This window comes from Lontra canadensis, unplaced genomic scaffold (assembly GCF_010015895.1).
Source record: "Lontra canadensis isolate GAN:19392208 unplaced genomic scaffold, GSC_riverotter_1.0 scaffold17, whole genome shotgun sequence".
Lineage (NCBI taxonomy): Eukaryota > Metazoa > Chordata > Mammalia > Carnivora > Mustelidae > Lontra > Lontra canadensis.
In genome coordinates this window covers 23674479-23698380 of record NW_022631011.1, presented here as the reverse complement: position 1 = coordinate 23698380, position 23902 = coordinate 23674479, and the positions used below count along the sequence as shown (strand labels likewise).

At 34.3% G+C, this 23902-nt stretch overlaps 1 protein-coding gene across 4 annotated transcripts in view; it reads right to left on the bottom strand.

Annotated features, from left to right (window-relative positions):
* Nucleotides 1–23902, bottom strand: part of ROCK1 (Rho associated coiled-coil containing protein kinase 1) — a 144769-nt gene that overhangs the window by 73329 nt on the left and 47538 nt on the right. For all 4 annotated transcript variants that reach the window (XM_032859796.1, XM_032859798.1, XM_032859797.1 and 1 more), the window contains exons 3-9: nucleotides 13949–14049; nucleotides 13272–13409; nucleotides 10407–10582; nucleotides 9476–9560; nucleotides 8080–8224; nucleotides 7612–7750; nucleotides 5545–5636 (exon numbers count right to left, since the gene is read on the bottom strand). In XM_032859796.1, the coding sequence (XP_032715687.1) occupies nucleotides 5545–5636; nucleotides 7612–7750; nucleotides 8080–8224; nucleotides 9476–9560; nucleotides 10407–10582; nucleotides 13272–13409; nucleotides 13949–14049 (876 nt within the window). The remainder of the gene's footprint in view (nucleotides 1–5544; nucleotides 5637–7611; nucleotides 7751–8079; nucleotides 8225–9475; nucleotides 9561–10406; nucleotides 10583–13271; nucleotides 13410–13948; nucleotides 14050–23902) is intronic.

Below are 23902 nucleotides of genomic sequence, written 5' to 3'. Positions count from 1 at the left end.
TTGATAAGTTCTTTATAGATTTTGGATACTAACACTTTATCAGATATGTCATTTGCAAACATCTCCCATTCTGAAAGTTGCCTTTTAGTTTTGTTGACTGTTTCCTATGCTGTACAGAAGGTTCTTATCTTGACGAAAGTTCATTTTTCTTTTATATCACTTGCCTCTGGAGATGTATCTAGAAAGAAGTTGCTGCCGATGTCAAAGTGGTGAAAACAACATACTCAAAAAAAAAAAAAACCAATGAGTCAAAGAAGGAATCATAAGGGAAATTAGAGAAAATGCTTTGAGAACAAATGAAAATGAGAACCACACCAAACTTAAGGGATTCAGTGAAATCAGTACTCAGAAAAATTTTAATTGTAAATGCCTACATGAAAAAAAAGGAAGAGAAAGATCTCAAATCAATAACCCAGCTGACACACTAAGGAACCAGAAAAAGAAGAGCAAACTAAGCCCAGGGCTACAGTAAGAAAAGAGCAATACAGAATAGATTGTGGACAAAATACAGAATACAAAATTAATAGTGAAAGTGACAAAGATCAACAAAATTGACAAATTTTTTACTAGACTAAGGTGGAAAAAAGAGAAGACAAATTAGAAATGAAAGTGGGGATATAACTACTGACTTTCTACAAATAACAATAAAAGGAAAAACTACAAGGGCTTCTGGATGGCTCAGTCAGTTGAGTGTCTGACTCCTGGTTTGGGGGGGGGGGTCATGATAGCGGGATTGTGGGAACAATCCCACATCAGGCTCCACACTCAAGCAAGGGGAGAGGGGTCTGCTGGAGATTCTCTCTCTCTCTCTCTCTCTCCCTCTGCCTCTACCCCTGCTTGCGTTCTCTCTCTTAAAAAAAAATATCTTTAAAAGAAAAAAACTACAATTGTACATCAACATGTTAGATAACCTAGATTAAATGATAAGTTCCTAGAAACACATGAACTACCAAAACTTATTTGAAAAAGAGAATCTGAACAAACCTATAAGAGATTTAATAAATAACTATAAATGTCCCAACAAAGAAAAAAAATCCAAGACAAGACTGTTTCACAGCTGAATTCTACCAAACATATAGTTTGGGAGTTTAATGCCAATCCTTCTCTAACTCTTCCAAAAAATAGAAGGAACACAAATTCATTCCATGAGGCCAGAATTATTCTGACTCCAAAGCCAGATCAAGACCACACACACACACACACACACACACACACACACACACACTCAGCCAATGTCATATTCACTAGTGAAAGATTGAAAGCTTTCCTGCTGTGATCAAGAGCAAGACAAGGACTCTGTCTCACAACTATTGGTATGAAGACAGCTCCATGGTGTATCTTAGAGAGACTAGAAATAAAGCCTCACATATGTGGTCAAATTATTTGAGAAGGGTGCAAGACCACTTAATAAAAAAGGAGTTTTTTCAACAAATGATAGTGTATGAAAACTGGATATTGACATGCAAAACAATGAAGATAGACTCTACCTAACAACATATACAAAAATTCACTCAAAACAATGGAAGGCAATGACTCCAACATTTATTTGTATACCTGTGAACAGAAAAGCATTATTCACAATAGCTAAAAGGTACAAGCATTTCAAGTGTCTGTCAATATGTGAATAGATTTTTAAAAAATGTGGTATACATGCACAGTAAAATATTATTCAGCCTTAAAACGGAACAAAATTCTGGTATGTCCTGTAACATGGATGAACCTTGAAGACAAGCTAAGTGAAATACATCAACCACAAAAAAATAAATATTATAGGATTCCACTTATTTGAGGTAACCAGAATAAACTCATAGGCTCAGAAAGTAGAATAGTGGCTACTGGTGGCTGGGGTTAAAGGAGAATGGAGAATTACTGTTTAATGTGTGAAGAAATTTAGTTTGGGATGATAAGAAAGTTCCAGAGATGGATGGTAGAAACGGCTGCACAATAAGGTGAAGGTGCTTAATGCCACGAGCTATACTGTTAAAAATGGATAAAATGGTAAATTTTGTTATATATACTTTACCACAATAAAAAGATAATTTTTCTTAAAGTTTATGCTTTTAAAACATGACCCCAACGTAATATTGAGAAAGTCTAAACTCCTATGACCCTGAAACTTGCTAGACCCTAGATTCTTTACCTATGAAGCCTACAGTGATAATTTCTCCCATGAGAATGTACAACTCTAAAAGAGAGGACACTAGACTTAATTAATCCACAGAACCTGGAATAGCATATATGTGCTTACAAACAACAAATTTTTGTTTTTAAATAAATGGAAAATTTACCACATGAGCTGACAGTCACTCCTGTTACCACCTTGTGTCATTTCACACCAGCTATAGGTGGATTAGGTAAAATATCTTATCTCAAATGATACCATGAATGGTAAAGTGTTTTGCAAATTACCATATTATTATATTTAACACAGTATTACTAATAATGTATCTGTTATATGTAATGAATGTTACCATATTATTTTCCCCAAAATTTAACTGCCAAGAATGTTGATTCCCTACATTTCTACTTTGTATAATACTGAATGGTATTACTTAAATGGCACATGTATTCCAGAAGATCTAAGGCTTTTGGATTCACACAGATTTGAATCCTGACACTGTCATCTGCTAGCAGTGTGACCTGTAGCAGGTTATTTAGGTCCTTTCATTTCTTCTGTTTTCTTTCTTCAATCTCACTCCTGTCATTTCTTCAATTCTATTTTAAATGAGTAAAAAAGTAATTTTACAATCTTAATACTCTGTGCCACTAAATTAAGAGTGAATAAGATCAGGAAGCTCATGGAAATTCTGCCAAAAACCAATCTATTTTGTACCCTGCTCCCACACCACCACGGAACAGATGGTGAAGATTAATTGCCATTGTAGCTTATAGACATGTAAGTGGTAAAATACCAAAAGAACTATTATTTGGAAAAGTTAAGCAATTCTGCCAAAGAAAATTGGAGAGTCAAAATTAAAAAGAATTATAAATGTTATATAATTTTTAAAAGCTTAGCAGGTCAGAGAGGTCAGTTCACAGTAAAAGTATTCTTGGTATTTTAGGGGTGGGAAGTGAAGAAAGGGTAGGAAGAGGGAAGGGGAAGAAGAGAACAGTAAGTTCTACTGACTTCAATTTTTTTCTTTCTTTCTTTTTTTTTTTAACAATAACCACAAAATAGAAGGTATTAGGATTAGGAAAAGATATCAAAATATTTATAAGTCTGTTAAATCTAAGTACACTACAGCAAAATTATAGCTAATAGATTTTTTTTTTTTTAAGATTTTATTTATTTATTTGACAGACAGAGATAACAAGTAGGCAGAGAGGCAGGCAGAGAGAGAGGAGGAAGCAAGTTCCCTGCTGAACAGGAGCCCAATGCGGGGCTGGATCCCAGGACACTGGGATCATGACCTGAGCCGAAGGCAGAGGCTTTAACCCACTGAGCCACCCAGGCGCCCCAGATAATACAGATTTTAAAAAGATACAGAAGTATCAGTAATACTAACAAAATTACCTCATTATAGAAACTTTTTTTTTTTTTTTTAGATTATATTTATTTATTTCTCAGAGAGAATGAGAACACAAGCAAGGGGAGCAGCAGGAAGAAGGAGATGTAGGCTCCCTGCAGAGCGAGGAGCCTGACGCAGGACTCAATCCTAGGACTCTGGGATCAACACCTGAGCCGAAGGCAGATGCTTAACCAACTGAGCCACCCAGGCGTCCCTAGAAATTCTTTAAATAGAAAGCTTGTTTGATTTAAATCAATAAAGTAATACACTTTAACTGTTTTTAAATTAATATGAAATTACATTAAAGAGGTAATAACAGTATCATAAAATGCCATTGATTTGGACTCCCCAATTCCTGTATACTATGACCTCCACAAGGTAAAAAAATCTTTGGTTTGATCACTGGTGTTTTTTCCTAGTGCTTGAAATAGAACAGCACTCAGCATATATAGCAAGTGTTCAATGTTTGTTGACTAGGTTACCTCCTCTCCTAATTAATACCAGCTTTTCAATACACAAAAGGAAGTATGTCCTCCCTACTTTTTTGAGCAATTTACTCTGTGGTTATTCTATAGTTATTTATACATTGTTTCACTTTGAGAAAGAATTTAAATCAATACAAAAGATACTTTGTATTTTCTTCAGTAGCCTTTCAAATTTTCTCCAGATTATAATCATATTTGTCTGTTTTCAGCTTTCTTCAACTTCTAAGAGCACAGCTTGGAAAAAAAAACCCACAAAGTTTTTCAATGCAACCATTCATCATCTCACTATACTCATCTCTGTCTTTGCCAACAGTTTCTCATGGAGCAGGAAGACAACAATCATGTCATATTTACTGACATGGAAATTCTCTATTTCCCAGTGTATAACTACTAACAAATTCTCTCAAGGTCAAGCCGCTCCTATAGCTTTCCCAGATAGCAGGTCATTCAATGTCATTCTTAATAGTAGTGTAATTTCATAATTTCCCCAATAATTTATTTCCCCTTTTCCCTTCTCAGTCAATTGTATAGCTTGTACATAGTGTATGTGCTATACCCAAAGGTAGTATAACTATTTCTTTAGAAATATTTGATAACTAGGATACTTCCCTAAAATTGGCAAAAACTATGATCTGTTTCTTTAAAATTAACAAGATTCTTTCCCCCCTGAACTTTTCCCTCACAGTCTTAACTAGATAGGCAGACCTTAAAACAAATAATAACTACTTAATTTGTAACTGTTTCTAAACCACACAGCTGAATTAATTTCCATTATTAAGGTTTACTGCTGTTGTACAGCAGGAATTTAGGAGCTGGTGGTATACATTATCCCTTCTGTGAAAACAGGAAAAAAAAAATCTTGAGACTTCAACAGGAGAAAGATGAATTACTGGCCTTCCAAATCCATGAAGATGTTGGGCACATTTGGTACCACTATAATTTTAATTCAGCTATGGTGAATAAGGTTTTCTGTGAATCATCTCATTATTTTAACTGATTTTTGAAATAGGGAAATGTTCTAAACTGACCGAAAAAAACTTCTTGCATACTACATGCTTTCATGTCTGAACTGCAAACTGCAAGTCTGATGGACTAATTAAATTCTGGTATTTATCAATAATAGGACCACATATTTTGTATTTTAAGTCTAGTAAAAAAAAGATAATAACTTACCTCTTCACAGGAAATATATTTTAATTACCCTGTATTTACTGACTTTCTTCACATTGAGATATCAAAAGATAAGACACAATGCAATTTAACAAAGATCAAATATCAAATTATGACTGCCAAGACCAATTCCATCTCATGTATATGGTCGTTCATCTTGGGTCTCTCAAATGAAATATCAGAGAAGTAGCAGTACAATTTTCCCAATATTATCAAATATTCTCTCTTTAATTAGAGTAGGATAATGTCTATAACCGCATCTGCGTACTTTAGATTTTCATCAAATATACACATATATTAGCAAGGCAGTATTTACAAGACTGTATTTACTACAACTACTTTCAAATATCCACTGTAATGTGCAAGAAAAAATAACTTACTGTCTCTGAGTGTCTCCCAAGCCCATTGATCATTTTTGAAGAAGAGATGTCGTTTGATTTCTTCAACACCATTTCGCCCCAATCTCACCTCTCTGAATAGAGAGGGGGGAAAAGGTTATTAACCATTTAAGATATTATTATTGTAACCTGTCCAGATATACTTGTGGGCACAATGTTAAATCTGTGCATAATGATAAAAATAGTTCTATGTCACCTTGAAATTATATTGGTTTTCAGTAAGCTGTGGATAATATTGAAGAATTTTTTTAAAAAACATATGAAAAATAGACTTGATACTCCATGACTTTTCTATTGACAAAGAAAATCCTAATAATCATTCACTTTGCTTCATTAGCATAATGAATAAAACACAGTGAATTTTGTTGATAGCGCTTAACCATTGTGGTAGTTACACATTTTTTGCAACAAAGAACTTTACTTCACATCAAAAGCTAACAAAAACTCAGAAAGACATCTTAAATTTAAAATCTCCCCTTCACAAGCTATTATAAATATTTCTGACCTATCAGAAACCAATGACAACTAATTCTTGACATTACTACAAAACTGAGAATTTTAATAGGATTCCTGGCCTCTTAGGTGAACATATAAATAAAATCTTTAAAAATATGCCTTTAGTAGATTTGGAAAGGGGAACTTCACAACTTCTGTTTTCTACTTCAGTGCTTATAAACAATACCCCGAATTCCAAATCTTTTCATGAGTTAAAAGATAAACTGCTTTTGATATAATGTGACACCTTCCGAACAAACATTCACTGACTCTCCCAGACTGGATCAGGGAACCTCTCCATGGTTCTATGACAGACAGGCAGTACTTAACTCAGAGTACTTAACTTTCTGTACAATAAACATCTCATTCACTTGTCTGTTTCCCTCAAAGGAGTATGAGGCAGTGGAGAAGAGTGGCTGTGTATCTTTTTCATTTCTATATTCCTAGCACCTAATACATAGCACAGTACTTATATTTATAAAGCACATGTATTAAAATGTAAAAATATGTAAGACTGTACATTTCAGGCTCTAAAGGACCATATGTAGGGCAGTACATTTAATATTAAAGTGAATCTGAAATTGAAATATATGTAAAAGTACTGGGCCTCCCTAATGTTTAAATTAACAATATACAAACATAAATATTAATAATTTTAATAACATAATTTTAGTAAGTCATGTGATTCATGTTTAAATTTAAAAAGTAAACCATAAGGGTACACATAATATACTATTTTTGTTTCTAAAACACATACATGAATATACATTTATAAAAATGCTTACTGAATCTGAAAGACATCATACCAATGACCATCTCTAGAGGTAAGGAGGTCGGAAATACATACATCTTTATAGGTTTGCACTATTTACTTAATTTCAACAAACATATAATCGTATATAATTAAATCTTTTTTCCAGCTCTACTGAGGTATAACTGACAAAAATCTTAAGATATGTGAAGTGTAAAAAGTGTTTTGACATATGTACACATTGTGAAAGGATTCTCCCACTGAGAATTAACACATCTATCACCTCATCTATTTACCTTTCTTTTTGGTAAGAACATTTAAATTCTACTCTCTTGGCAAATTTCAACTATACAATACTGAATTATCTTAAATGGCATCAATTAGAAGATGCATAATTTTTCCATCACTAGGAAAAAAATGTTCCTAATTAATACATGGTAGTATAAGATGCACTCTAATTTCAGAGATGTTACATGTCAAAAAACCCTCAGACTCAAGAAAATATAATTTTTATACTTGACCAAATTAAAAATTCAACAATGAACCTTAAAAAAATCATCTGATCTAGCCATCAGAAAAGAGTATTACCCCAATTTCTTAGGTAAGACAAGTGCTTTGAGATCCAGAAAGCCATCCAGAATATCACAAAACACTGTATTTCATTATCATTAATGATTTGGGGAATGGTATTATTTTTATTCCACCACTTCAAATACAGGAGCTGAGATACACACCTCAAATACTGAGCAGCAAAATGAGAATTTCCTTAGAATAAATTAAAGTTCAATGTTAGGATTGTTTACCTGTCAGTAAGGAAGGCACAAATAAGATTTTTTGCTTCTTTTGATATATCATTATCATCAGGAAAAGTAAGCGAATTTTTATGATTCATAATCTTACTGTAAGTTCCAACCAGAGAATCTGCATAAAAAGGTGTATCACCTGAAAAAATTGATAGGGAAAACAAAAGCAAATAAGATACACTAAAAAAACCAGTTTCAAAGGAAAAGAGTCAATGTTACATGTTTAAAGATTACTATATATGCATTAAAGACATACACTTAATATATAAAAAAGAAATAACATCACAAAGTTGCTTAAATCTTCTAAATAGCTTTTAAAAACACACAAAGCAGGTTTCAATTAGTTTGTTTTCTACAAACAAAATTAACTTTGCTTAATGCAATAAATGCCTTATTAGAAGAAGCCAAATGGCTAACTTCTGGGATGAACAACTATGTTAGAGGTATACAAAATTCTCCTTTACTTACCTACAAGCATTTCATATAAAAATACCCCAACTGACCACCAGTCACATTCTCGTCCATAATAGCCATCACCACCTTGAGATTTTAATACTTCAGGGGAAATGTAATCAGGTGTTCCAACTGCTGTATCACATCGTACCATTCCTTCCTAAAAAACAGAAGCAGGTCAACTTCTGAACTAGAATACAAATATAAATTCTGAATTTTTTAAAATGACTTTCCTAATAAAACCTGTAGAACTCTGCGTCTTTGGGCTATAAAATATATCAAAACCTAATGCAAACTTGACAAAAATGAACACACAGGCTAATCACATATACATATTATATATACAATGTATTCAAAATATGTGTGTGCTTGTGTTTCTGAATACATTAGCGATTTTTACATTGTAATATTACTCATTAGAAAGACACATTGCCACCCAGTTGTGCCAATATAATGACCTCATCATAACTGCAGAGAACAAGTATATAAGCCAATGCAAGCAGATTAAGGGACTGATAGGATGAATCACTTGATAACATTAATATATAATACTGATTAAACTTTTTCTAACTAAAATAGCCATTCAATCTAACCATGCTTGAAACTGTAAAAAAAAATATAAGAATTAACTGTACAAATATAAAATGCAGAAGTATGTGTAATGGAAAAGGGTGTAATAATACTGAGCACATTGAATATCTACTTAATATGCAATTTAACTCTCCAAAAAAAAAACCCCCAAAACTAAATGTAAAGACTATATATACCTATTACTTATTTTAGCTGATATTAATGCAACAGAATTATAATTAAATGTTCACATAGAAGTTCTCATGTAGTGTTTCCTTCTAAGCAATAATTTTCCTTTTAAAATAATAAATACAACTTTTGGGCTATTGATCTGTGGTAAATTTCCAAGAATATAAACTATATCAACTGAAACAAGTAGCATATTTGCCACTTCAGTTATAAGTATGTTATTTATTTTGTAAATAATGAGGACAGATGGTATCTTTTAAGATTGACTCCCAAAATAAGCAATAAGATCTTCTACATGTTAACAGAAGGCTAAGTAAAACACTAAAAAATACACATATCACTGAAATCCAGGTTTTATGAAAGTCTAATTTTAACACTGGTCTTAGTGTTTAATGATGAGTTTCATTCCTAGTTACCAGCAGTACTGTGTATTAGAGTTGTTATAAAAGGTTTAATAAATATGGCAATCAACACTTAAGTAGAGAGGAAAATATAAATCACTTACAAGTTACTAATTAAACACTGGAATCCTGGCATCTATTTTAACAAATAAGACAGGTCGTATCAATTCTGTACAAGTCTAGCTATGGTTAGTACATTCTTACAGCATTTTCTAAAAAGCAGTTATCTTGAATTAGCAAAATTATTTAACCTTATTCATCTTCATACAAGTACCAAAATCTGCTAACTTCAAATGTCCAGATTTATCCAGAAGCATGTTATCAGGTTTCACATCTCTGAGGGAGGAAAAAAACAGTGTTTCTAAAACCAGACACTGATAAAAATTCTATGAGGCAGTTATTTTAGGCCCTATATCCCCACTCATTGTAGATAAGGCCATTTTTGATTTGTATGTGCTCACTCTGTCCATATCTATAAATTGAATTTCAGCAGGGAAATTCCTTTATATGTTAATGCCTTAGAGAAAGGCATGTAATATTCCCCTTTCTTTTAAAAAGAGTTTGATTCTTCCAAGGAGGAAAGCAAACCATTTGAGAGAGAATCACCATAAAAAAACATAATATTCAGACATAAAAAAATAACTGAAACACACTTTTTAACTTAAGTACATAAATAACCCCAGGACAGGATCTGAATCACTTTCATTTTTGTATCCCTGGCACTTAGCACAGCAACTGCATTGGATTCAAGTGATGTTTGTAAAACAAATGAAACTGTTCTTTTATCAAATAAATATGATCTATTCACTAATTAAAAGCAACTTATTTGTATATTAAAAATTGTGAATATAAAAAACTAATCAAAAGCAAATTAATTTGCATATAAAAATTTAAAAGTGTTTAACTGGCACATACCTCAGAAAACCAGCCTATAATTTTTATTTTTCAGAACCAAATAAAAGTATATAATCAGATTAAGGGAAATTAAAGAATACATTTATATCAACATTAAACTGAAATAATAAAACTCTGAACTTCGATTTAAATTCTGAAATACCACTTATCACACATGGAGAATAGGTGGGTTTTGAGTAGGAAATGTCAACCTAATAAAGTTTAAGTACTTTTCAGCTTCCCCTGCCCTCCAACAAATGAAAAAACTTAAAGCGTTTTTATCGTTACCTATGAATGAAACCCATGGAATGGATTGCATCCAATGCAAGAACTACTTCTGCAGTATAGAATCGTGCCCATTTTTCAGGCACATCATAGTTGCTCATTAAGTTTACAAGATCTCCACCAGGCATGTACTCCATCACCATGTAGAGATAACGATCATCTTGGAATGCATAAAAAAGCTATACAAATACAAGAAAATCATTAAGGTTAAGCAAAACTGTTTCATTTAAAAAATGACAAAAATACTAATGTTAAAATTTAATTAAAATAGTCAAATTGCAGTAACTAAGGTACTCTTAAAAAAACAAAACACACAAACATAAACATCACAAAGTCCCCTGCATATGCAAAGGAACTGTGGTTATTTCTGAGGAGTCAGATCAAAACTGTTTTCTCTACACATTGCTACACTAATTCAATTTTTTACAGTGAGAATTTTTAAAAATTATAGTAGCTTCAACAAAGAACATACAAGTGACCTAAGCAAAGAGATAATGATTCTGATATAACGTGTGCTCCTGTGAGGTCTACTGTTAAATTTATATCTACACAACAATTCTCAAGAAGTCTGAAAAACTGAACTACAGGCTCAGCTGTCCATTAGCCACGTGACTGGGCAATTTATTTGACCTCCCTAAGTCCCTGTCACTATAATCCCTTCCAGAAAAATGTAAGGGACTATACCTTGTTTGACTTTTATATGGGCTACTTGGTCAGAGTCTGGACCTAGTAATGGAAGTTTGCAAATGCAAAATGTCTAATCAGGAGAAACATAAATTAATCTGTAAGTGGAGATATACAAAGGATTAACTGCCTTTCAGAGTTGTTAAAAAGATCAGTGAATGTAGAAAGCACCTGGTACAATAGATGCTCAGTAAGTAATAGTCAATGGAAGGAGGAGCAGTAAAATAAGTAACAGGAAAAGAGGGCAGCAGCTAGAGTCAAGCAGGAAGAGTGATATCCATTGACAGGAAATTGGCAAGAATACCAGGTATAAATGTATTTATGTGACCTAGGTTGAAGTTAAAAAAAAAAAAAAAAGCAAATTTACAATAGAACATTTTAAGTAAACATGAGATCAGAACCAAACTGAAATAAAATAGAGAACTAGAGAAATTGATACTTTATTTACACAGACATGTGTCTTAAAATCTTCTTGTTTCATTTTTTCAATAACGTTTAATGGTTTTAGTTACAGACTTGGTTATTTTAAAAAGATATTTTAGGGATGGATAAGAAACTAAGTGGCATCTCATGGCTAGCCCAGATTAAAGTATATAGTTTACCATTTGGGTACCACAATTAAAGAAACAATGTTGATTTGGTGGTAGTTTTCTTGACAATGTGTCAAGAAAAACAAAGCTTCAAGTAGTAAGTTGTAAATGTTAAAATTATGTCCTATGTCTTTTAACCACCTACAGAACACTGAAGATTTTCTGTATCACTGGTTCTTAACCAGAGGAAATAATTGTCACCTGACCACCCATCCCCATCCCAACGCCACCAGGTAAATGTTCAACTATGTCTAAATACAGTTTTGGTTGTTATGAATGATAGGCAGCCTGTGGAGAGGTGCTACTGGCATCACCCCCGTAGAAGTCAGGGACACTGCTGAAAATTTGATACTGCACAGGACAGCCCACAAAACAAAGTGATAGCCCAAAATGTCAGTGATACCAAGCCTGAAAAATCTCTGCTCCACACAGCTGATAAAAACAGAGCAAATGGGCTCTTGGGTGGATCAGTCCTAAAGCGTCTGCCTTCAGCTTGGGTCATGATCCCAGAGTCCTGGGATCAAGCCCTGAATGGGACTCCCTGCTCAACAGGAACCCTGCTTCTCCCTCTACCACTCCCCCTGCTTGTGTTCCCTCTCTCACTGTATTTCTGTCAAATAAATAAAATCTTAAAACAAAACAAAACAAAAAAATACCAGAGCAGACATTTCAAGTATAAAAAGTCATACATAACTCTTAAATATTTTCCATATCCTTTTTATTTCAATTACTGCTGTTTTTATTTAGGACACTGTTCATTATATCCTGTAAATTAGTAAGTCGTAAAATTCACATTAAGAATTTAGACATGATCTAGTCCACCCAACAGCTGTTTTTTTTTTTTAACCAGAAGATTTACTTCCCCCATATGCATCCTTACATAACCCTAATACATAAGACATAAAATATGGAGCTGCTCTAGTTGAGGCAGAAGAGGAAAACCCATATTATAACCTCCTCAAATTCCTGCTTGTCCCAATGATTTCACCTGAGGTATTCTCCACAGGTGAAAATAACCAGTCTAAGCCAACTTCCACATTTTTGAGCAAGGAAGCTGAGGCCCAGAGATGTTTTTGACAGTTAAGACTAGAACTTAAAACTACTGACTTCTACTGTATTTTTCTTCCCACTGAAAAACCTACAGCCAACACATTATTTGAAGGATTACCTTAACTCCCCTCTTCCTTCATTTTCCCATTCCTTCCTCTCCACAAATGAGACAAATAGATGAATAGATGGTTAAGTAAACAGAATATAAGAGGATATCATATTTGGGGAAAAAACTTAAATTTCAACATTAAAGTATCTATCAGAAGATGATAATATATGACTTTCCTCAATCAAAGCAGATTATTTAAATTTTCTAATATTTAAAGTCTACAGAAACATTAATTATTTTGCTTTGGCCTTACTTTCCTCCTAGAGACAATTCAATAAAATTAAATTTTATGACTTAAAAAAAGTAACAATATGTTAGACAATTCTGTAATTGCCAAATAAACTCTCTATTACGTTCTAGAAAACAAACTAAGCTTCTCCAATATTTTTAGTTAGAAACTATTACAGCAATAATGAAACAGCAGCAAAATCATACCTGGACGACCCAAGGGCTGTTAGCAAAAGCCATGATGTCCCTTTCTTCCCAGAAAAAAGCAGAATCGGATCTCTTAATCATTTCAAATTTACTGAGAAGCTTCATAGCATATACCTTCCTGGTGGATTTATGTCTTACCTTTAAAATTGCAAACAGAAAATAATGAACCTTTTGCCCAGTGTTTACCAGAACAATTTACCAAATGATTTTAACACCTTATTAAATATAACATTACTGTTCTAGTTTTGTTTGTTTTTTTTAAATCTCTTCTGCTGAATTATCCCAATTAGATGTCAAGGCTTCAATGACCAGAAAGCAAGTAATGTTAGAAAAAAGTCTTTATTTCCTATATGATAGCACACTCCTCTTTCTCCACCCTGTTATGCATGCTGCTTTCTATTTATAAAGCTTAGGATTCCATAACATTTTAGAAGTCTAATATTACAAGTAAAGATTTTTCTTCTGACACTTGAAACCTCTTCTCTACCCATGGATGCTTGGGGAAAATATTTCATACTACTGCTGAATTGACTCTAGGCTTTCACATCCTTTGGCAAGACTGCCTAGAGCAATTTAAAGCAATAATTTTATAAAAAACAATTATCATCTCACATTATGTTAGACACACAAATGGATTTTTAATTTTATTGTTTTTTAATCTCATTATAATAACCTACCAATTGTACTTCTCCAAATGCACCTCTACCAATCACCTTCACTACTTCATAGTCTTCAGCTTTCATTCGTAAATCTCTAATTTTATTTATTGTGTCTTTATCTGTAAGAAAAGAAAAGTGTGACTTTAAATCATTGAAGCATTACGACAGTTTATTTTACATTCAAGTTCTTGAAAAACAAAAAACATTAAGAATTACTTTATAATAAACAGTTATAAAAGAAATGTTCAATGTATTAAGCACGAGCACTGGGTGTGGTGTATAAACAATGAATGCTGGAATACTGAAGAAATAAAATACAAAATGGAAAAAAAGAATTGTTCTAGATAAATTCTAGGATGACTTCACTCTAGCTAATAAAATATTTTCATTAAAATCTAACTTGATAGATATTTCAGAAAATAAATACACTACTAACACAAATGGAGGACAATCAGTTAAGTAAGGAGCAAATCTGCACTGAAGGATCATGGGTATATATTTTAGATTAGTGAAATAAAATTTTCTTTTTATCAAGTCAGTTTTGATAATCTCTTCAAGAAAATATACATAATCGAAGCTATCCAATGTTGAAAAAAATACTTGCATCAATACGTTTCTCTATCTGAACCTAGATTTTAACTTGAAACACACAGTGCAAATCACTGCAATTATTTATATAAACCTGTCACACTACAAACTACAATAATTTACAAATCCCCACTGGAAAGATATTCTAATTCCTAATTTGGTCATAGATTAAAATAGGGCTATTTTAATCCACATGGGTCAACACTGGCATGAGATTACATGGAAAAGCTTCACATTTCAGAATGTACAAAATACAGAACAGCTATTAAACTTAAGTTCTAGTTGTTAATAAAAACTCTATATTATATTCGTGTCTTTCTTTTTAAAAGCACATTTAAACTCAAGTGTTTTTGTGCCTTATGACCAATAAACACATGCAAAAGAAAGCAAATTTTTACACAAGGGTAACATAAGTACACTTTAGGTTACATATCAACTGCAAGATGCATCAGAAAGATATAGAAATAATCAATATACTGCACAATTATTTGTGTCTACCATATAGGCTCTATAGAATCACTGCAGATTATAGATAAAGATAACTTTACATAGTTCCTCCTTTTAAGGAGTTTAAACTCTAGCAAATGGAACAGAAACAAACAATGAAAAAGAAAGTATTAAAGAAAAAAAAAAAGCTCTAAGGAGGATAAGCACAGAGTTCGTAGAAAACTAAGACACTTAACCCAAACCTGCCTGGGAAAGAGGTGGCTAGAAAAGGCTTTCTGAAAATGTAACACCCGAAACAAGTCTAAAATGAAGCACAGCAGTTAACCGCGTGGGGAGAAGAAAACAGAATACTACAGGCAGATGGGCCATACAAGCAAAGGCACAGAGGAACCATATACAAGAAGCTCTGTGCTGGGGAAGTATCAAGTTTGTGATAAGTGTTCAAAGGAGACACTGGAGAGCCCCAAACTGGTTAAGAAGCTTGAACTTTACCTGTAGGCCAGTAGTTACAGAACTAGTATTTAATCAGAAAAAAATCTTATCTCACAATAAAATTTAAAGCAATTCAATTTTATAGAAAAGAAAGTGCTCTGCTTCAGGAAGGCAGTCGTGCGCTGATCAGGATATCAGAGAAGGTCTAGAGTTTCATCTACTTTATACTGTTCCATAAAGCAACCCCTGAGAGTCCTGTGGGATCTGCTGGAACTGAGAAGCACCATGAACAGAAATAAGGCAGAAAAACAACAGTCAAATTTACATTTCAGCTAAACCACTCTGGGAAATATTTAAAAAGATGAACTCAAGGACAAGGACAAGACTGGGGTTGGGGAGAATTTTAGGAGTACTGTAAATTTTCAGATGAGAGTTTATAAAGTCCTGAACTAGGATGTGTTACATAATAGCCTGTGAGGTTGAGAAAGGATCCCTAGCTCTAGTTATGTGAGGTTTAGAGCCATAAATAGGCTGCAAAGTCTGTTTGAGCTCAGAAAATATATCTGCTGCAAATTTATGTGGGAATGATGATCTTGCTTCCTGTTTTAATTTCTAACAGCACAGGAAGTGTATAAAGCAGCTTGATAAATGATTCAAACAACATTAGTTGTCAGAATGACTTTATTACATTTAAGTATGGCATCAAAGTGTTGTTTTGCCTTTTAATTTTAGGTTGTATTCAGGGGCACCTGGGTGGCCAGTGGGTTAAGCCTCTGCCTTCAGTTCGGGTCATGATCTCAGGGTCCTGGGATCGAGCCCCGCATCGGGCTCTCTGCTGAGCAGGGAGCCTGCTTCCTCCTCTCTGCCTACTTGTGATCTCTCTCTCTGTGTCAAATAAATAAATAAAATCTTAAAAAAAAAAAAAAACTTTATAATTTTAGGTTGTATTCATTAAGAAACATTAACAAGAAATAGCTTCCAAAGTCTATTAGTATTTAATGAAAACTCAGTTAACAATTGGGAGTGGCTCTAAAAACCTTCAACTTGGTCTCTATCTTAGCTCATGCTGCCATACAAAATACCATAGACTGAGTGGTTTAAACAATATTCATTCATTTTTTCACAGTTCTAGAGCCTGAAGTCCAAGAGCAGGGCACCAGCATGTTTGATTTTGTTATGCCTCTTTTCTTGGCTTCTTGGCAGCTGCCATCCCTGTGTGTTCACTTGACCTCCTCTAGTGTGGGTGTGGGACAAGGTAAGGACACTGATCCTATCTTATCAGAGCCCCACCCTTATGACCTCATTTAACCTTAACTTAACTGCCTCCTTATTGACCCTATCTTCAAATACAGTCATTAGGGTGTTAAGGCTTCAACATACGAATGGTAGGTGCAGGGGACAACACACAATTCAGTCCATAACGGTCCTTAAAAAAAAAAAGGCAAAACACACACACCCACACCCACAATTAAACAGCACCACCACTAAGACATCGACTTAGTTTATACTGAGATAAACTGGATGTTTAGTTACAATTTCTGACAAAAATTTACAGAAGTGATGATGTAAGGCCATAAGAGTAAATGTGTGTACCACCTACACTGTGGTTCAGTAACACATGATAGATTCAAATATTTTCCACAAAGTACCTGCTGGTATACAATACAAAATAACTGTAGGCTTTAAAGGCCTTGTGTTTTCATAAGCTTTGTCAGTTTGTCCAACTAAGCCTTTTTCTGTACCATCCATAATTTTAACTACTATCACTTGTAACACACCTCAGCAGACTCCTCTTTAAGCTGCACTTAGTATTTTCTCAACTTCTTTAAAAATATTGCCTGTACTTGTTCCATGAAGACTACATAGGATAATTCTTTAGTTCCTTCAAACTTAGCACTGACTCCTCAAATAAACAAGAGTCAAGGAAAATCACTCAAAGTTGTTTGTCTTATTTTTTAATTGACTTGATGTTGCTCTCGATGACCTCAGTTCTTTGAGCAACGGTTCTTGCCAAAAAGCTAACAGTCTTACGGTAATTTTTCTCTCTACGGTTTTTTTTTAATTTTTATTTATTTATTTTTTTTTGCTGCTGCAAACACTCACCATTAGTGAATGGCTTTCCCTGTTTGGCTAATAAGCCACTCATAAACCAATGTAAGGTCACAGCCCCATTCCTTTTTTATTTTTATGAAGAAAATTCTCTGATGAGATATTCCATTTCAACTTTACCATTTTTTCTGACTGTTGCTTTCCTGTGAGTTGGGAATATTATAAGGACTCACTGTGGTAACATCAATATATATTTTTCTAGCACAGGTACAGTGTCACTGCAAAATAAACACAATGCTTTGCCTTTTAACTTCACAAAAACAATCCACAGTCCACTGTGCCTCAAAATGACAACATTCAAAGTTCAGTTTTCTTTTTTTTTATTTTTGACACAAGTGGTATGCACTGGCTATAAAAAATAAAATGCTGTGGTATGGTGACAATACATGAAACACTGTTCCATTTAACTGTACCACTGTGTAGCAGTGTGAACCAGTAACAATGAATATACTGCTGAGTAGCCCTGTGAACCAGTAACAATGTCTTGTATGATTTCTGTCACAACTACTCAATTCAGCCACTGGAGCACAAAACCAGTCACAGACAATACCTAAGAATGAATGTGGCAATGTCCCAATAAAACTTTATTTATGGACAATGAAATCTGAATTTTATATAACTTTCACATGTCATGACATATATTTCTTCTTTTGACCCTTCATCAATCATTTTAAAAATATAAAAAAACGTTCTTTGTTCATAAGACATACAAAAACAGGTGGTGGGCCAGATTTAGCCTTTGGGCTATATAGTCTGTCAACCCCTGCTCTAATTGAAACCCAGCTTCCCACAAAGGACACTGATTTCCTTGCAGCTCTCAAGTGATAACCTTTACATTTACTCGCATGCCTTATACCATTGGCCCTGAAAGTGGGATAGGTGAACTCCACTACTATCTCTATACCCCCATCTGCCAGCTTTGATTTTCATGTTATTAGGTTGCATTTCTCACTACCTCTCATTATTGCTGTAACCTACTGACTCTCAGGTGATAACTGATACTGGGATAACTGAAACTGATAATTTCATTGTCAGACAATTTTAGTTCCTGGTATACTGACCTCTCCAGGATTCACCTGTTTTTATCATACTTTATTAAATTCTTAGAGTTTTTATTATATCCACGGATGACACTTCTAATAACCTGGTCTCTCAATACCTTTAACTTCTCTTCTTGTACATTATGATCTCATCCTGTACCTTATCTTAGCCACTCATTTCCATGGTCACATACTAGTTCTTGCATTATCAATAATTATAATCCTCCCATAATTTCAATTTCAAATCTTACACCCTTTGAATACTCCTTAGCAGCTTTCCTGCTCACTCCCTCTAATAACTCAACTCCCAATCCCCAGCCCAACCAAGACCTCCAATCCACTCATCCTATCCCATCTTACTACACCTCACTGCACTGACTGCTTCTCTACACCTTGGCTCTCTTCTGCTTCATTATACTTAGTTTGGCAAAATCATGATTCTAGTTAATAAATCCAAGTCTTCAACTAACTCTGTCAGTACCTATGCAGTTAAATAAATCTGGAAAAACACATAAAATCATGTTGACTGATCCACTTTAAATTCCCAATCACAAATCTAAAGCAGGCTCCTAATTCTGCTTGGCATCATATTTCACTGGTCTGTTCACTCTCCACTCTGCTAGAAACCATATTTTACATTTTCTTCCCTCTTCTCAAACCTTGCGCGGCACTCCCACTGATCCTCGTTTGTAGCTAAGATGTTTTTGGCTACCAAACCTGAATCAAATTAAACAATCAGAAGAAAACTGCCACAGATTTACCACCACACACACATATATACTTAACTGCCAGCATTTGCAGGTATATATTTGGTCACCCTTTACTATAGGAGAATACTGCTATTTTTGTAACAATCTTTCCATCAGTGATATCACATCCTTATTCACTAGTTCAAGGTTTTGGCTCCAGCAATCCTATCCTCTTTCTTTTCTATCATTAAGTTTACCCTTTTCTAACCGAATCTATCATGCTTATTTTTATTCTCACCTTAAATCTCACCCCACTTCTCTCATAAGCTTCTTCTGCCCCATTACTCAACTTCACTACAGCAAAAGCCCTTAAGTGTTGTCTATCCTCTCAGTTTCTAAATCTTTCTTCATATTTGCTTTTTAAATCCAGTTAGGAGGGATCTGGCCACTACCTTTCTATCAAAGCTGCTTGTCAAAATCACAAATTACCACCATGTTGCTAAATCCAATGACAAATTCTCAGTTCTCATCTTGTCATATCAGCAGCTTTTGACAGTTTGGTCTCTGCTGGTATACTTTCTTTACTTGACTTCCACATTCTTGCAACCATGCTAAGGATATTTTTTCAACCTCATTAGCATTTCTCAGTTGCCTTTGCTGGCCTCTCCTCCTCTCCCAGAGGTAACACTAAGCAACTCAAGTTTGTTTGTTTGTTTTTTTTTTTTAAGCAACTCAAGTCTTAATCTTTCACAGTGTTTTCTTCTCTGTTTACCTTTATTTCTTTGGTGGCCTTTAAAAGCCATCTACATGTCAAGCAATTTTATGGCTAGTTCAGATCTCTCTCTTAAGCTTTGGGTTTATATATTCAATTGCTTATAAAATATATCTACTTGGGTAACAGACCTCTCAAATTTAATGTGTATGAAACTGAAGAGATGGTTTCACCCAAAACCTCTACCTATATTTCTGTTAACAGTTCAATTTTGCTGAAATTTAGGAAGTATTCTTGGCTCCTTTTTTTCCCTTACACACCACATCCTATCATTCAGGAAAACGTTAGCTCTACCTTTGAAATATTATATTATCTCCAATCTGATAACTTTCCACTCTCAACACTGCTAACATGCTGGACCAAGCCACTGTCACCTCTTCCTAGAATTACTACAATCACTTCTTAACTGATTTCACCGTGTCTATCCTTTACTCTCCATACTCCATATTTTATTCTTAACCCTAGGTGATAATCTTATAAACACAAGTCAGAGTATGTCACTCCTCTGCACAAAACTCTCTATGCCTTGCCATCTCAGCCAGAGCAAGTCAAAGAACTTACAATGGCCAAGAAGACGCTACATGACCTAACCTATTTCCTTACTTCTCTGACATCATCCTACTATTCTTGCTCAATCCTCCCCAGACACAGTGGCTTCTCCCTCTGCCTCTGGAACATGCCAGATATATTCCTCCCAAAGCCTTCACACTGGCTGTTCCTCTGTATGCCAGTCCCTTCCCTCAAACATCTGCTTGGCTAATTCTCTCAAGTACTTCAACAGTGTTCTCAAATGTCATGTTTCAGTGAATCCCAAGCTAGTCACTTATTTAAAACTGTAAAATTCTCAAAAGTTCCAATCCTTCTTATAGTGGTTCTATGTTCTTCCCATAATAAGTAACAACTTGTTACTTACAGAATTTGTCTCATGCAAAATTATAAATTCGGCAAGCCCTCATTAATTCCAAGACCAATAAATAGGATTATGCAATCATTAGACCCTTTTACAAATTTCTGATTGTCTACTTTGTTGAGCTAGGTGATGCTGGCTGAAAGCTAAGATTCAGAGATGTGAGATATTACTCCACAGCACAGTAAGCAAAGCATGAAATGGGTAAATTGAGTCACAAATAGACAACGTAAGTCTTGAGAGGCCACTAACTAGCTAATCAGTCTCTAAATAATCCCCAGTTAGCAAAAGCGGCAGAAATATTGAGAATTTATAGTTTCAGAGTTACCAGTAATTCAAAATTATTTCAATCAGACTCTTCAATCTCACTTTCTAGAAATCAAATGGATGATTTTTCTTAAGAATCTCTAAAAAAAAAGTCACAATTCATATCCAATAAATTCTACTTCTAGAAATTTATCCTAAGGAAGTTAGATATAATGTGGAACCAAGATTTTTACAATAAAATGTTTTTAAAATGTAAAGATTAAATAATTTTATATACATATAATGGAGTATTAGGCAACATTTAAAACTGTGTTAAAAAAATAAAACAAGACGGAATCAGAAAGGGAGACAAACTGTAAGAGACTTTTTTTTTTTTAAGATTTTATTTATTTGACAGACAGAGATCACAAGTAGGCAGAGAGGCAGGCAGAGAGAGGGGAGGAAGCAGGCTCCCTGCTGAGCAGAGAGTCCCACACGGGGCTCGATCCCAGGACCCTGGGATTATGACCTGAGCCCAAGGCAGAGGCTTTAACCCACTGAGCCACCCAGGCGCCCCTGTAAGAGACTCTTAATCTTGGGAAACAAACTGAGGGTTACTGGAAGAGAGAGGGGTGGGGGGATGGGGTAACTGGGTGATGGACATTAAGGAGGGCATGTGATGTAATGAGCACTGGTTATTATATAAGACTGATGAATCACTGACCCCTACCTCTGAAACCAATAATACATTATACGTTAATTGAATTTAAGTAAAAAAGAATAATCACATAGAATGATACTCAACATATAATGTTGAGGAAATAAACAGAATAAACTGCACAAATATATAAACAAGTATATACTGGTACGTGTGAACAGAAAAAAGACCAGAAGGAAATATAGCAAAATATTTGCAATCACTTCTAAGTGCAGTGGGATTTCAGTTATTTTATTCCTCACATTTTCTATATATTTCAAATTTTCTATAGTGACTATTGCTTTCTAATGAGAAAAAGACACATCCACCTAGTCTAAGATCTGAGAATATAAAGTGCACCATAATTTTATGTACCACTACAGACTGTGAGACACATCCTAATTGTTAAGTAAGTTTTTTTAAATGTCAGGATGAAATACAGTAATAAAAGCTATGAATAAACTGACCAAAATACTGCTATTCTTTGCCTAAAGAAACCTAGTGTACCTTGTGTACTTTTAGAGTAGTCAAAGCATCCCTAAAAAGCACTAAAATTACATAAAACTTAACTAGAAAATGTACAATGTAATATTCAATTCCATAAAAATCTGTTTTAATGCAAAAATTATTTTATGCCCAAATCTTCAAATAAAATTCAAACTCCAGGAAGATGTGCCATGTTTTGCCAGTGTACACACACACAGACACACATACACACAGTGATCCAGTTTGAGACACTGATTGGGGAGGGGGAGGAATCCAAATTCTTATAGCATAAAATGGGCTTTTAGACCTTGTTACTATCTGGTTCTCCAGTCTTTTATTTCTAGATACTCTCCCCAACATGCTACCAATGCCCAGTTATTTGTAATTGTTCACCTTACCATACTGCTTCATATCTCCATACCTTAGCAGATATTGATCATCAGTCTAAAATGACTTGCCCCACGTTATCTGACCAACTTACTATCAAACAAGATCTAATCCTCTATCTCCTCTTCAGCCATTGTTGATCTCCTCAAGTAGACAGGCTAACTCCCTCTCCTTTGAAATACCACAATGTCTCTATTATTTCATCTATCAGTCTGTACTGAAATTGTTTATACAGCTATGTTTCTTCTATTATATAGTACATTCCCATTTCCTTAAGGATAGAGACCACACTCCATTCATGGATATGTCCTTGATGTACATACATGCTCAATGCTACTTACTGAAACATTAAAAACATTTAATGATATTATTTATAGGGGCGCCTGGGTGGCTCAGTGGGTTAAGCCGCTGCCTTCAGCTCAGGTCATGATCTCAGGGTCCTGGGACCGAGCCCCACATGGGGCTCTCTGCTCAGCGGGGAGCCTGCTTCCCTCTCACTCTCTCTGCCTGCCTCTCTGCCTACTTGTGATCTCTCTCTGTCAAATAAAAAAAAAATTAAAAAAAAAATTAAAAAAAAAAAGATATTATTTATAAATGGAGACAAATCAACTACATGCAGCTCTTACCTATTCAGGAACAACAGAAAAGCTAGTCACTTTTATTTACTCCAAAACAATGAAAGTATATATCTAAAAACCAATCTTGGATTTTTCAAAAACACTAAACATAGAATTACTATATGACTCAGCAATTCCACTTCTAGCTATTTACCCAAGAGAAATGAAAACATATGTCCACAGAGAAACTTGCACACAAATGTTCATAGCAGCAGTATGCATGACAGCCAGAAAGCAGAAAAAATACGAATGTTCATCAAGAGATGAACAAAACATGGTAAGTATATCTACACAATGGAATATTGTTCGGCAATTAAAAAGAATATGTGCTACAACATAGATAAATCTTGAATAATATACCATACTAAGTTCAAAAAGTCAGTCACAAAAGACCACATACATAATTCCATCTATAGGTAATGTTCATTATGTATGGCAAATCTATACTGACATAAAACAGATTAATCATTGGCTAGGACTTGGGGAGCTTAGGGATAAAATGGGAGTGACTGCTAATGCAAATGGGGTTTCTTTATGAGGTGATGAAATGTTCTA